Source organism: Anopheles gambiae, chromosome 3 (genome assembly GCF_943734735.2).
Source record: "Anopheles gambiae chromosome 3, idAnoGambNW_F1_1, whole genome shotgun sequence".
Taxonomy (NCBI): domain Eukaryota; kingdom Metazoa; phylum Arthropoda; class Insecta; order Diptera; family Culicidae; genus Anopheles; species Anopheles gambiae.
Window position 1 is genome coordinate 31,759,611 of NC_064602.1, and position 13,237 is coordinate 31,772,847.

Consider the following 13,237-nt stretch of genomic DNA (forward strand, 5'->3'; position numbering starts at 1 on the left):
GTGGCGAGGGACGAATAGGTGTCTCTAGGGGTGTCGGGCGTTAGGTGAAGTGGTGCAAAGGAACTCGCCTACAAAATGGTTGCGTGCATCGTAATCATTTGCCATTTTCAAGATTCCTGCCAATTGTCGGGAGCGAGCGAGCGAAGAAGCTTTGCGCCACTTTGCTCAGCGCTGGTTAAGGACTCGGATTTAACGGGTCTCTTTTTAACGGTTGCTCTTTTGGCAAGAGTGTCCGTCGTCCTTGCCCGAGAACGCTTCCAGCTTGCGTAACACGCGAGGATCTTCTACAAAAACGCCTCTCATCTCCCCCCTTTAACACCACCATAGCACGTTCGCAATTAGTGGTCATTTAGGTCGTGTAATTGCACCTGCAACACATTGTTTGTACACCCGTTTCCCATCCTAACGCGCGGGTTAATTTGAGGCTAGTGGTGCATTAATTGCAATCCACTTTTTTTCGCATATTCCGGATTTTAGGAATCCCTTGCTGAAAAAGTCTTACAAGTACGGAGAAACAATGCATATTTTAATATCCCCAGTGAGGAGGAGGGAGATCATTTCAGTGCATTATAGTTACCAATTGGCATCAACCACCCATCATGCTCTCATGAGGGATGCCTGTACATGCTCTCGTTTCGCGGGTTTAGCATCGAGCGGCACCCATATGGGGGAAGAATAGGCAGTTCATTAATGAAATATACTCGTGTGCTTGTGCATGCGTCAGAAGGTGACTAAGTGCCAGCACGTGCCGCGGATGGATCACGCACAATCTTATTCGTCCGATCTCATTCCCTCCCCCATCCCACTATCATCATCAACTCGCGCTAGCGCAAAGCGTGGGTAATTATGCGTACTTGGACTTACAACATCCGGCTAGCGGAAGAATCATTGGAACGCTGGAGGAGCGTGTGCGAATGTTGTGTGCGTGTGTTGGGAAGATGTAAAACCATTCCTTTTAGCAGTAGTAGACCAGTAATTGTGGTAGGAGATAAGAGAATAAACTATGCTTGGAATGCGTACTTTACACGAATATGTGAATGAACGAATGCCAAAAGCTGCCCTCTTCGTTTCGGGGAGTAGGGGGGTCAAGTCAATGTCGAGCATGACGCTTCAGTATCCGAGGACTTCAAGGTCTGCTGCTGCAGCAGCAGCCGCAGCAAGCTTAGATGTTGCGATCGTTCTAGACCTGCCACCGGTACAATTATTAATCGTGATCTTCTCTTTAACGCTACACACCAATGGATGATTTCGATCGTTCTGCGCGTACACAAATTCTAATGATCTGCGCGCTCGATGGTTTCGTTTCCTCGTTCGCGAATTCCGCAGCGCCCCCAAAAACGATCCCGAAATGACGTCACTGTGTGTACAGCTTACATCGTGTTCTGGAAAGAAATAATGACTGCAATTGATTAGGGAAGCAACCAGCAGCTTTTTGGAGCTTCGACCGTTCGGATGTTATTGCTCTACACGCACGCACGCTGGTGAACGAGCCTGGCATGATCGCCGTGGTGGCGTCCCAAACGCGCACAACACTATATCACGCCCGCACATCTTCGATTGTAGGAAAATGTAAAATTTATTCTCCACCTTCTGCTGTTACGTGTCTCTATTGCATATATTGGTTTTGTGTTTGTGTTCTGGCGATTGCGGTTTTGTTTGCTTTCTTGGTTCATCGGCCCGCACATGTCGGGAGCCTGTCCCGTCCCTACTCAAAAGGGAGAAGGAAGAGAAAGATAAATCGAGATACAGTTGAAAATTGCACTCTTCGCTGTTAAGCTCTTGTTCCGATAAAATATAAACCTTCTAACATCATTTGAGCCTTGCCTCACATCTCACACACTTATGTATGTATGTATTACCGGAAGTAAGCGTGACAGGGCGCGATCCTTACAAATCCAATTCCTTATCTCCTATTTGTCGGATTTCTTGCTTGCTTTTAGCTTCGCTTTCCATCGTTTTTTTTAATGTTTTGTGCACTAACAATCAAGAGTAAGGAATAAACCGGAATAAAGATGAGACACGGTAAAGGCCACGTGCCTCTCAATTCTCGAACGCAAAAGGCTAAAGGTAAACTAACTAGTCCACGAACAACATATTACACCGGGGTAAGATAGTAGTGGGGTAGTTTGCGTACGTAAGAAACCTATGTTCACGAAACTTCGACACCGCACGCGTATGGTGACCTCCTAATTCACTTCTTTTCTACTGTTTTTTTTTACTTCGACAAAATATACAAATTAAGGACGCATGCCTCAGGAGGAAGATAAAAGTACAGAGCAAAATACTCGGCGCAGTGCTGTGTGCCGAGGCGCAGACTTCTTACAGAAACAAAAACGAAAAAAAAATCATCTTACAATTCGCGAAGGCAATAAGTAGCGAGCGACTGACCGACCGACCGAAAACACTCAACCGACGTGTCAGTGTGTGGTACACACAGAGTTGTTTTTGTTTCTTTATCCATCTTCTCTCTTCTCTAACTACTTTTTCGGTTTTAATGGAACTGCTATTATCACTGGAGATGGAAAGCCAAACCAACAGCAACAGCAGCAGCACCCACCTTTTCGCTACAAAAACAGTCTTTTGCCGAGGTGCTGCTGTTGGCAGGCGCGATGTTTGGGGATAGAGAATCAACGCACCTTTATGCATTGCAACCGTAACGTTCGCTTCTGCTGTTACAAGGCACTGTATGGTTTCTGTATGATTCGTTGCTGTTTGTTAAGTATGCTATAACCTGCGGCTTCGTAGCTTTTAAGTTTAAAGGGGTTTTGTTTTTGCTTCCGTTAGAGGTAAACTTACAATTTAAACTGTTAGTAGGTTCTTATCTCGGTACAAGTAACAAGTAGCGGAAGATGAAGCCACACTAACGTTCGTAGCTATCTTTGTATTGGTAATTGAAAGTATAGAACACGATTGAAACGAAAACTTACAATTCGAATCGTCGGCTAATAAAGGCCGACTGATAAACTAATTCAAAAATCGAAAAAAATAAGGTTCATTAATGCATACTAAATTGCTCTCTTACACGATGCGCTTACGATTAAATAACATCACTAAACGAACCGACCCCGTGTGCTGCGGTCGAATAGTATTGTACATTTGATTCGAAGCTAAACGCTCTAATAAATATAAGCTCTAAGTAGGGAGTAGGGGTAAAGTAAAGGGAGAGGAAAAATGAAGAAGAAAAACAGATTAAAATACTAAGATTGGCATACTTTCCTGTACAACAAAAAATATGCATATGTGTAAATAGGTGTAAATACGTATAGCGTAAACTTACGCACGAAACGATGACAAGATTATGAACGTTAGGAAGAACGAAATTGCAGAAACAAAATATTAAAGAGTAAGATTATACACCACAATGCTTCCCCAGGGGGAAGCGAAGGAAGGGTTTGTGAACCCTGGTTCCCTGGTTTTTGCCCTCTCCCAGGTCCAGGGGAGGGCCAGGTGTAGCACTATAGTAACTTAACAACCGGGCGCGCGCGTGTTATATCTCCAGGATATAAAAAATCTATCCAATTACTTAAAATCGCACCCTCTCATGACAGCCCCTCCCCCCCCTGGTGCGAACACCCCTCTCTGGTGCAACCGTCATACGGTGGGCTATTGCCGCGGATGTTCACCCCAATTTTGCCGCCACATTAAATCGGCGGTGGTCCCTTCATGTAGCGCAGCTGGGGCGTCAGGCTCATTGAGTAGGTGTTGAGCGCGTCACAGCAGTGCGGCTCGAAGAAGCAGGCGGCACACATCACCAGCACCAGGGCCAGCTGGACGGGCACGGCGATCTTGGTGATGCGCCACACCCACCGGTTCTGCGACAGCTTCATCTTGGTCGTTTGCACAATGCCGAGCTGGCCCGTTTTCTGCATCGCCAGCAGATGCTCGCGCTGCAGCTCCTCCTGCTGCTGCTTTTGCTGCTGCAGCAAGTGCTCGTCGTCTTCGTTTTCCGTCGCTTCGGCGGAGGTGTTTGACTGGCTGCGGTTCTGTCCACCGTTTCGATGCTTCTTGCTGTAATTTTGGATAATAAAAAAGATAGATTTTCATTAGAAATTGACAAAACAACTCCAAAAAAGTGCACCGCTACTTACCGCGAGGGTGATTTCTTGTTCTTGTTCTTCACCGCCGCACTGTTGTTGTTGTTGTTCCCGTCGGCCGAATCCCGGCTCGCCGGACGGTCCTGCTGCTTTGCCTGCAGCCGCTGCTCCTGCTGGTTCTTCTCGCTCATGATGATCTTGCGGCACGTGCTCTGCAGCGAGCGCAGATCGTGCTCCGCCATTTCCAGCCGCTTCTTGATCGTCTGCATCGCGTCACTGCCGGGGGCGAGCGCTACCTCGAGCTGCTTCACCAGCCGCTTGAGCGCGTTCAGGCGCCGCTCGCGCTCCGACAGGCTGCCGTCAGACATGCCGCCACCGTCGGAAATGCCACTGTCAGACAGGGAACCGTTCGACGAGAGCTTAACGCAGGCCGGCAGCGCCGGCACCAGCAGCTGCTGCAGGTTCTCCTGAGGCGACTCCAGCTGCTGCTGCTGCTGCTGCTGAAACGCTCCGGACGACTCGATAGCACCGTTCTGTTGCTGCTGCTGCTGCTGCTGGAAGAGTGGATCCACCTTCTCCGACAGTGCCTTCACGACCTCCTTCACACTGTTCACGATCTCCTCGGTAGTGCCGCCGCCACTCTGGAGGGCGCCTTCAATGCCTTGAAGTTTTCCCCGGTCCCGGTCCAGCGTGTTGCGGAAATCGCTCAAACCATCCTCCAGCTGCTTCCACGTCATCATGGAGGTGGTCAGATTTTCGATGCGGTTTCTTAGTCTGGAAGGAAGAAAGAGACAAAACAGTGAGTGACTTGTTTTTGGGGGTCAATCTTCCCTAATGACTTACCGCACTTCCGCCTCATCCCAGGTACTGTACAGGGTGGTGATGCCATACTTCAGCTCGCGATTGACCGACGTATCCAGGCGGATATCGTTCAGACAGTCGTAGCATTCGCCACAGTGGCCCCCAATGCAGCGGTCAAAGTTCTTGTCCCGTTCCAGCTGATCCAGCCGGGCGTCGACGGACGGGTCGAGCAGCTCCTTGCGCTGCTGCTCCTGGTTCGACACCCAGTTGTGTACGGTTGCGTTCAGCGTGAGCATCTTTGGCCGTTGGTTCTGCAGAACTTTGTGCTCATTCTGTGACGTGAGAAGAGGGAGAGAGAGAAAAAAAGAGAGTTAAAACCCATTTAAACACAGCCAAGGACACATAGTTGGAGGAAGTTTGGCTCTAAAAGTCACACATTTTGGGGTTGTGATTATGTTACACGATGACGTCGAAAAACCTTCAGCATTTGTACAAACACTTTCAACATCAAGTTCCATCGTTCCGCTGTGATGCGCATCAGCGCAAACGGTTTGTTGACGTACGTCACAGCCCTACGAATGCGTGTGAGAGGTGTAACAACTCCCTTAAAGCAACTTTAGTAGTTTTCAACAAAAATGCCGTCACCGGCACGCTTTATCGCGTGAAGATCATCTTATCTAAAGCTAACACACGCACCAGTAATGATCGTTCTCCTTCCTCACCTCGGACGAAACATCGCGCTCAAAACGTACCGTACGCAACACACGTGGAGTTCCACGTGGTAGAGCATGTACATCATACACACACACACACACACAAACAGCATTACGACATCGAGAGGTAAGATCGTTGGCCGGACGGACGCTGTTTAATATACGGTATTTTATAATTACTTGCAAGCTGCAACGAGTAATTGGCATCGGCTTCGCCCCATTCGATCATCGTTTATTTTGATGATCCATTAAATGCACAACCGTCTCCGCCTACTACTGCAGCACTGATGTGTGTGTGTGCTGTGTTGTGTGTTGTACGGTACCGATCACGTTCACTTTGTTTTGCGCAAAATGAGCAAACCGTTGCGCATGCGCTGCGCTAACAGGTTCACTTTCTACTCGCTTGCTCGGTGTGTGCACAATGCGCTTTTCTTCTGCCTAATTAACGCGCCGAGCGATTTAGCAGCAATCACTTCTAGCTAACTAATCTCCCTCATACATACCTTCAGTTGATCGATCGCCAGCTGGATGTGCGACTCCGAGCAGATGTTGAACGTCTTGCTGCCCAGCTCCTCCAGGACGTCCTTCAGCGCGCGTATATCGTCCAGGAACTGGTTGCTGATGACGCGCCGCTCGCTCCAGTTCAGTAGCCCTTCCCAGCAGACGATTGTATCTGTTTGTTGGAGTAGAGAATTTTGGCGGTTATTAGAAAAACACAGCCTGCTGCAGAGGGAGGAGCCTGAGAGCCGTAATTGGGCACAGGTGGTGTATGGTACCATTTAGTTTATCGGTCTGCACCGCCCGGTGGGCTTTGGGCCGGATCGTTACCACCCGCGACATCACGACAGAGCCGACACTACTGCCGACGGTTTACTTTTACAGCGAACAGTTCAACGATCTTCGGACGAAATTCGGTTCGTGAGTTTGTCAACTAAAGGGGGCCAAAAAACACCTCTCTCTCCCTCACCGGGTTTGCCGGGTGTCGTCCACCGTCATCATGATCAACGCCACAAGCCCCACAACAAATCAAACCACACACTACCACACACACACAGAATCGTATTTCCTCTGTCGCTCGCGTAATCGATGCTTCCTTTTGGCATTAAAAAATCACTTGCTCAATGTGCTTGCGCCGCGCGCTCGTCGCACGCTCTGCTATCGCTCCTGCCCGAGGGTCATGTTTCAATTGCCCACAACATCGGTGCTGGTTGCAAGAGACACACACACACACACACATACGCGCTAACACACCCGCCCTATACTGATGCACCGGTGCGACTAGTTCGGCGGAATAGCTCGAGCGAGCGTGCAAGCGCGTACAACCGTTCTCCCTATGCCAACCCAGTGGCGTTTGGTCGGTATGGCGCTTCGTGTTTCGACCCTAGACGACCCCTCCTTGCGCGACGATGCCGATTCACATTAGTCCAGCTCACAAGCCCTCGCTACACTCACCCTCACCGCACGGCTCGTTGACTTAGTAGTCACAAACAGCAAAAAGGCCTGACACAAACCACAACACACAGACGCGTGCCATTATCAGCTTACGGTTGCCAGACGCTGGCCCACCACCACGCTCGGTAGCGTACAGCTCCACCGACTTCGGCAGTGCACCACCTTCGGCCGGCACTTGAGTTTCATCTTTCGAGAGTGCGCGCCGAGAGTTTTTGGAGGCAATCAAGTGTCTTAACGTATTTGGTGCGGATGAAATCTTAATGAGTTTTCCAACAGCATCCAGAGGTTGTTGTGGCGCTTACAAAACACTAATGGCTTGGTGTTTGGGGCGTTGTTTTTTGTGCGTGTATATTTTTTGCCCCGTTTACGGACCACTGTGTACTAATTGTTCACTTTCACTGGCATTGCCAGATGGTTCAAACGAAAGAAAGAACATCGGGTAAACACAAAATAAATCAGGCAAAAGCTGATGAAAGATGCTTGTTTTTCGCAACACCACTGGCTCCAAGAATCATTCCAATCGAATGACGTTTCGGCAGTGTGGAACCGTCAAAAGCAACAAACCACCCTCTCCCTGCATATTACACAAGGGCATGCGCACAACAACACACAAACACACCTCCCACATGTCCCCTTTTGTGGCCCTACCGAGCCGAAAGCGTGAACGCAAAAGAGCAACAATCGAGCGGGTTCCTTTCCACTCGGTGCTCGCATTCGGTACCACTGGACAAAAAAAGAAGCGTACGCACACAAAGCACTACTCTGTTGAATGTAATCGAATTACATTAGGCCGGGAGAAAACCTTCGGCATTGGCGGCCTTGACCTGTTTTTTACAAAGGGTGTACACTGAGACCTCGACCTAGATTGTTCGCCCCAACGCCCCGAGCGAAAGGTGACTGACCGTGCTGGTTCAAGGTGACACACGAGTGTCTTCGCATCTGGGTCACCCCTGTGTGGACGGATCGAGGTCGCACGTCCACGGTCAAGGATGCTGTCGAAGGACGCCCGAAATGGCTCAAGGACGCTTTTCCGAGCGTAGAAGAGCTGTGCTAAGAGCGTGAGTGAGTGTTACGTTTGAGATGATTTCTTTCTCCGCAGAGGACGCTTTTGAGGAGGATGAGAGATTCTCGTCGAACCTGCTGTCTGTCTGTCTGTGTCCTGAGAGATACTTACCGGCTAGTGCTCGCATAGGTCGTACTAAACTACTAACATTCACTGGCTACCACACAACGGGACGCTTTACCGGGAAACCTGACAACAAACGCATACCGATCCATACAACCTGACACTTAATCCATCTAAATTAATTCCCAATAGGTTAATGCGATGAGATGTGTGTTGGTGAGTGTTAAACAAACGTGCAAAAAAGCGTTAAAAGTTGCATTGTTGTTAGCGATGGTGATGACATTCTTCTTAAAAATCGAACCGTTTATCCTGCTACCAATGACTATACAGGGTTTACCAGCATAATAAACAACTGTCCACTTGTTTATAACAATAGTCGTTTTGAATAGACACCGCTGTCTACCACTTGCTCACACGTCAGATGGTGTAAGCTACTCTGTCCATTTCAATAACACAATTTTCGCCTTCGATAAGCAACTGTCAGATTCGGCACAGTTTATTTTGTTTTGACAAATTTGGCAAAACAAAACATTTTCAAACACGTTTATTTTATTCAAGAAATATGCAGTATAAACCATACATTTCAATAAATCAAAACAATAATTTTGTTAGTTATACAACAACCACAAGAAACCGTGCCGAATCCGACCGTTGTGCAATCGAAGGCGAAAATTGTGTTATTGAATTGGACAGAGTAGCTTACACCATCTGACGTGTGAGCAAGTGGTAGACAGCGGTGTCTATTCAAAACGACTATTGTTATACACAAGTGGACAGTTGTTTATTGGACTGGTAAACCCTGTAATACTATAACCCAAGCTGACTAACGTCGACAACGAGCAACACGGAACAAACGGAGAGCAAGAAAGTTTGGAAGTGCACAGTGCGCGACCGAGACAATATAAATATAGACAAATAAAATGAAGCCAGGAAGCAACACGATGCGTGTTTTATGTGTGTTCAAAGGTGCAAGCCCCCTGTGATGCTTTATTCGGTTACAGATACTAATTTAAAAACAAAACAAAAGAACACAACACAACAGGAAAGATGGTGATGATAGGCGTGAAAGGTAACATTATTGTGATAATCTATATAAAATCTAACGCTGATTATTGGTGGTAACCGTTGTCCAAAACCGCCCCAAAAAGGACGCACAAACGCAACGTGGGTTTGCCCTTACTACAAAAGAGAAAGAGAGCTTGTCAAAAGATTCCTTTCCTGTCGATCATTTCTTGTGTGCAAGTAGGAAATAGCAAGGACACAGGGAAGGCAAGAGAAAGAGAGACATTGCACCTTTACACGCAGTAAACACACACGCAAAAAAAAGCTCATCCATACACGCCCAGATAGTGGCGTGCCGGGTTTTCTTTTCTTAAATGCCCCTCTCGACACCCCCTTTTTTTCAAATGATGCCCACTGTCAATCGTTTCAGTAGGTCGTCAGCACCGCGCGCCAAAGCCTTCGTGTTGACGAAGCTGGCAGCAGCGCTAGCACCGGTCAAGCTGCCCAGGCCGCTCTCGCTGCCACTGCCCACCGCCGAGGCGGTGGAGGAGGAGGCCGAGGCGACCGCGGGTGTGCGATCGCGCCCGAAGAAATCGACCAGCCGGTAGAACCCATTCAGCACGCCGACGAAAAACCGGTACAGCGTAAAGTTGCGCATCACATTGCCGATGTCGAGCAGGAAATCGATCAGCCAGGCAATGAAGCGGGTAATGCGAGCGCACCGGCACTCTTCCCGCACCACCACGACCACCTTCTTCGGCTTGCGGGGCTGCCGTCGTTCCCGGCGAACCTTGCGCGCCGTTTGCAACACCGCCACCGGCCGCTCGTTCTCTTGCAGCCGTTCCTGCCCTTCCTTGCTACTCCTGCCGCCGCTTGCCCTATCGCTACCGCCGTTTGTCTGTCTACTGCCCGCGGCCCTACCACCCCGCTGGCCAGCGCAGCGACTCCACGGCTGTCGCTGGTGGCTCGCAGGCTCGCCCTCCGACTGTCGCCGGCCTAAGGTGCTAGCGTAACTGCTATCGGTACTGCTGCTATCGCTACAGCTAATCGTACTACTACCGCCGTCGTCCTCGTCGTCGCTTTCGCTACCGCCCTCACTATAGTCGTGCTCTTCGCCCTCTATCGCGGCAGAAGACGAGCCTCTGCTAGTGGTTTGTGCACGTGGTGGATGCATCATCCGCTTACCTCGTAAATCTTGGCACTTGGCGGCGGTCAGCACTGTTCCGGGCTGGCAGCGTAGCACCGACTCCAGGCAGCGCACGTTCTCCCGGCAGGTGGTAATGATTTCGCTCTACAATGGGAAGAAAGCGCAAAGCAAACGGTGTAAAAGAACGTTAGTTGAATCGCAAATTAGGTGACAAAAATGAGGGGGACGATGAAGGATGGTGGCAGTGTTATGGTAAAAGTTGGTGAGGGTGAGTGTAATAAGGATGGAACGATCAGGTAAACGGATTTTGAACAAGTTAGCATGCTTTCCTAACCATAACTACACTCCACAGTTACTTAAAGCTAATGGTCTGATGGTGGTAGAGATTTAGCTGGTTTTAAATGAACGATATGAGCGCTTGAGCGTGTTTTAGGATTATTCCTAAGATTAACCATTCCACCGGATGGGCCATCCAGCCCACGAAGTATCCTACACCATGCAGAAGAGGTGCGGTAGAGCAGTATGAATCGCGGTGCTTTTCTAGGCGTTGCTGTTGCTTTGTTTTGTTTTCGTTTTTTTTAAATGAACCATTCCATGGTCTAATTAATTGAAGCAGCTTTTGTTTCCGAAATTAGAAAGTGTGAACGTAGCAATTATACGAATATTTACAAAACTTACTATCACTGGGTTTGCTTCCTTCGTTATGAGTTTTTTTTTTTTTGTTTTCTACCGGAACACTACCGACACTCACACAAACTCTCATATATGCTAAAGAAAAGAAATTAAAAGTAATGTGCTCCACGTGTGTGTGGAAATTTAACCTGACATTTGAGGAATCTCACAAAAAAATGGATAAATGAAAAGCTATCGCAACTCGAGTGGAAAAATAATCAATGAAAGTTGTATTTTCGACGGGGTAGAAGCGCCTTACTTTCTCCAAATTATGTACAAACACACACACACACACGGGCGAGTGGGTAATGTGTTAATTTTGGGGGACTTTTATATTTCTACGTACGTAAAAACACCTGTACCGGAAAAAGAAGTATATTACTAAGAGTTTTCCCTTTTTCACATCATGCACCTAAGTAGAGAGAGTTTCCCGCTAATCCCAATTCCCCCATTCGCTATCTCCCGCTCAAGTTTTACCATAACACAGCCTCCCAAAACACGCAAACTATCAACAACAAAACAGCGCTGATACAGCAGCGGTGGGCACATGCGTAACGCAAGCAAAGATCACAGTAATAGAGAAGCAACAGTCTTACGTAGTCGTCCGGCTTCAGCAGGTGGCACTTGGCCTTCAGCGCCTCGGTGTTGGCGAACCGGATCTTGCTCTGGATCAGCAGCTTCTTCACCTCGGCCTCCATGTCCTCGTCGAACTCGTTGTTCGAGCTGCTGCTCGTTTCGTGCGACAGCGACCGAACGAACGCGGCGGACGAGTTGTGCTTGTCGACGGAGCGTAGCGAACGGCGTCGGACGCCGCTCGTCGTGCCGCCGCCGCCACCGCCTCCAGCGCTCAACAATCCGTTCAACCCGCTGCTGTTGCCGCTCGATTCAGCCATCGGTGCCAGTGGTGTTCCCTCGAGGAAGGAGAGCGAACCATTCTTTCGTCCACTGATGTTGCTGGTCGATTGGGGCGGGCTGCCCGATTTGCTGGACCACGAGTTCATGTTATTGCCTATTTGGTCGAGGGAAATACAATTAAAAAAACGCATTAGATTGCAGTGCAAAAAAGATTTAATAATGCAACTTAGCGATCCTTACCATATCGATCATCCATCCGGTACTCGTCCAATCGCTTGCGGCGATTGAGCGAGTTCGCGTTCGTCTCCGACTTGTTCGCCGATTCCGACTTGAGCCGGAACCGTGGCGGCGACAGCGAATCCATATTGGCCGCCGACAGCGACGACGACGCACAGTCCGACTGCGAATCGATAAAGTTGCGATAGTCGTCGCCAAAGTCGAGCAGCCGGCGGGCCGCATCCGTATCCCGGTCCTCCGAGTACGGCTCGGACATGTACTTCTCCTGGTAGTTGTCCCACGCCTGCTCCGAGAAGCTGCTCATCTCCTCCGTGCCCGTGCCGGTTCCGTTCAGGTCGGTTTCCGCCTTCTCCACACCATCTAGATTATAATTAGCGAGCGCCGCTAATGATCCTAGATTGAGACTGCCGCACCGGGTGCGCGTCAGTGAGCCGATGCGGAACTCGGGCTTCGCCATCGCGCCGCCAAACTCTTCCTCGCTGTCCTGCGAACGCTTGGACGACGAACGGGCTGCTGCCGCCGTGGTCGTTTGCCGCACCGAGGACGACTTGCGCGAGGAAGAGCCGGACAGGGAGGACAGCGTAAGCAGATCGTCGGATAGCCGCAGCCGGCCGGAAAATGATTCCGACTTTAGCAACCGTCGGCTGGTGGCAATAACGCCACCGCCCGCCACACTGCTGTTGCTGCCGCCCGTCCCGGACAGTTGTATCTCGCGCAGCGGTTGCGCGCTGCCGGCGGCGAGCGCGTTGTACTGTAGGAGCAGCGACTGCTGCAGCAGATGCAACGTGGACGAGCTGTGGTGCGGTGGTTGCGATTCGTCCGAGCCCGACTCATCAATGCGATTCTACAAAAAAAATGGGCAAAAAAGAAAGAAAGTATTAAAGTAGGGAATTATTATCTTAAAGAGATATGGGGGACACACACAGTAAAATGAACTGATTTCACTCGCGGATCAAAACTACCTGTCATATGCGCTCTGTGCGGTTATCTGACAGGCACTGACACCGGGGGTAAAACTTCACAGCGTACTGTTAATATGGAATGGAACATTCTCGTCACGTTCTTTTTTATTTATCAGCAGTGCAAAACTGCAACAAAAGGGTAATCAGAAGCACGAAGAAAACACCGACACCGACGCAATATTTACATTTTATCTCACCTTCACACAGGCGCTGCCTCATTGCATCTGTGTTTGTCG

The 13,237-nt window shown here is 49.3% G+C and overlaps 1 protein-coding gene across 2 annotated transcripts in view; it reads right to left on the reverse strand.

Annotated features, from left to right (window-relative positions):
- Nucleotides 1–1,552: 1,552 nt before the first annotated feature.
- Nucleotides 1,553–13,237, reverse strand: part of LOC1271296 (klarsicht protein) — a 191,108-nt gene continuing 179,423 nt past the window's right edge. For both annotated transcript variants that reach the window (XM_061657941.1, XM_061657942.1), the window contains 7 exons: nt 12,043–12,883; nt 11,544–11,956; nt 10,314–10,419; nt 6,052–6,221; nt 4,878–5,167; nt 4,089–4,808; nt 1,553–4,008 (listed from right to left, as the gene is read on the reverse strand). In XM_061657941.1, the coding sequence (XP_061513925.1) occupies nt 3,642–4,008; nt 4,089–4,808; nt 4,878–5,167; nt 6,052–6,221; nt 10,314–10,419; nt 11,544–11,956; nt 12,043–12,883 (2,907 nt within the window). In that variant the 3' untranslated portion in view covers nt 1,553–3,641. The remainder of the gene's footprint in view (nt 4,009–4,088; nt 4,809–4,877; nt 5,168–6,051; nt 6,222–10,313; nt 10,420–11,543; nt 11,957–12,042; nt 12,884–13,237) is intronic.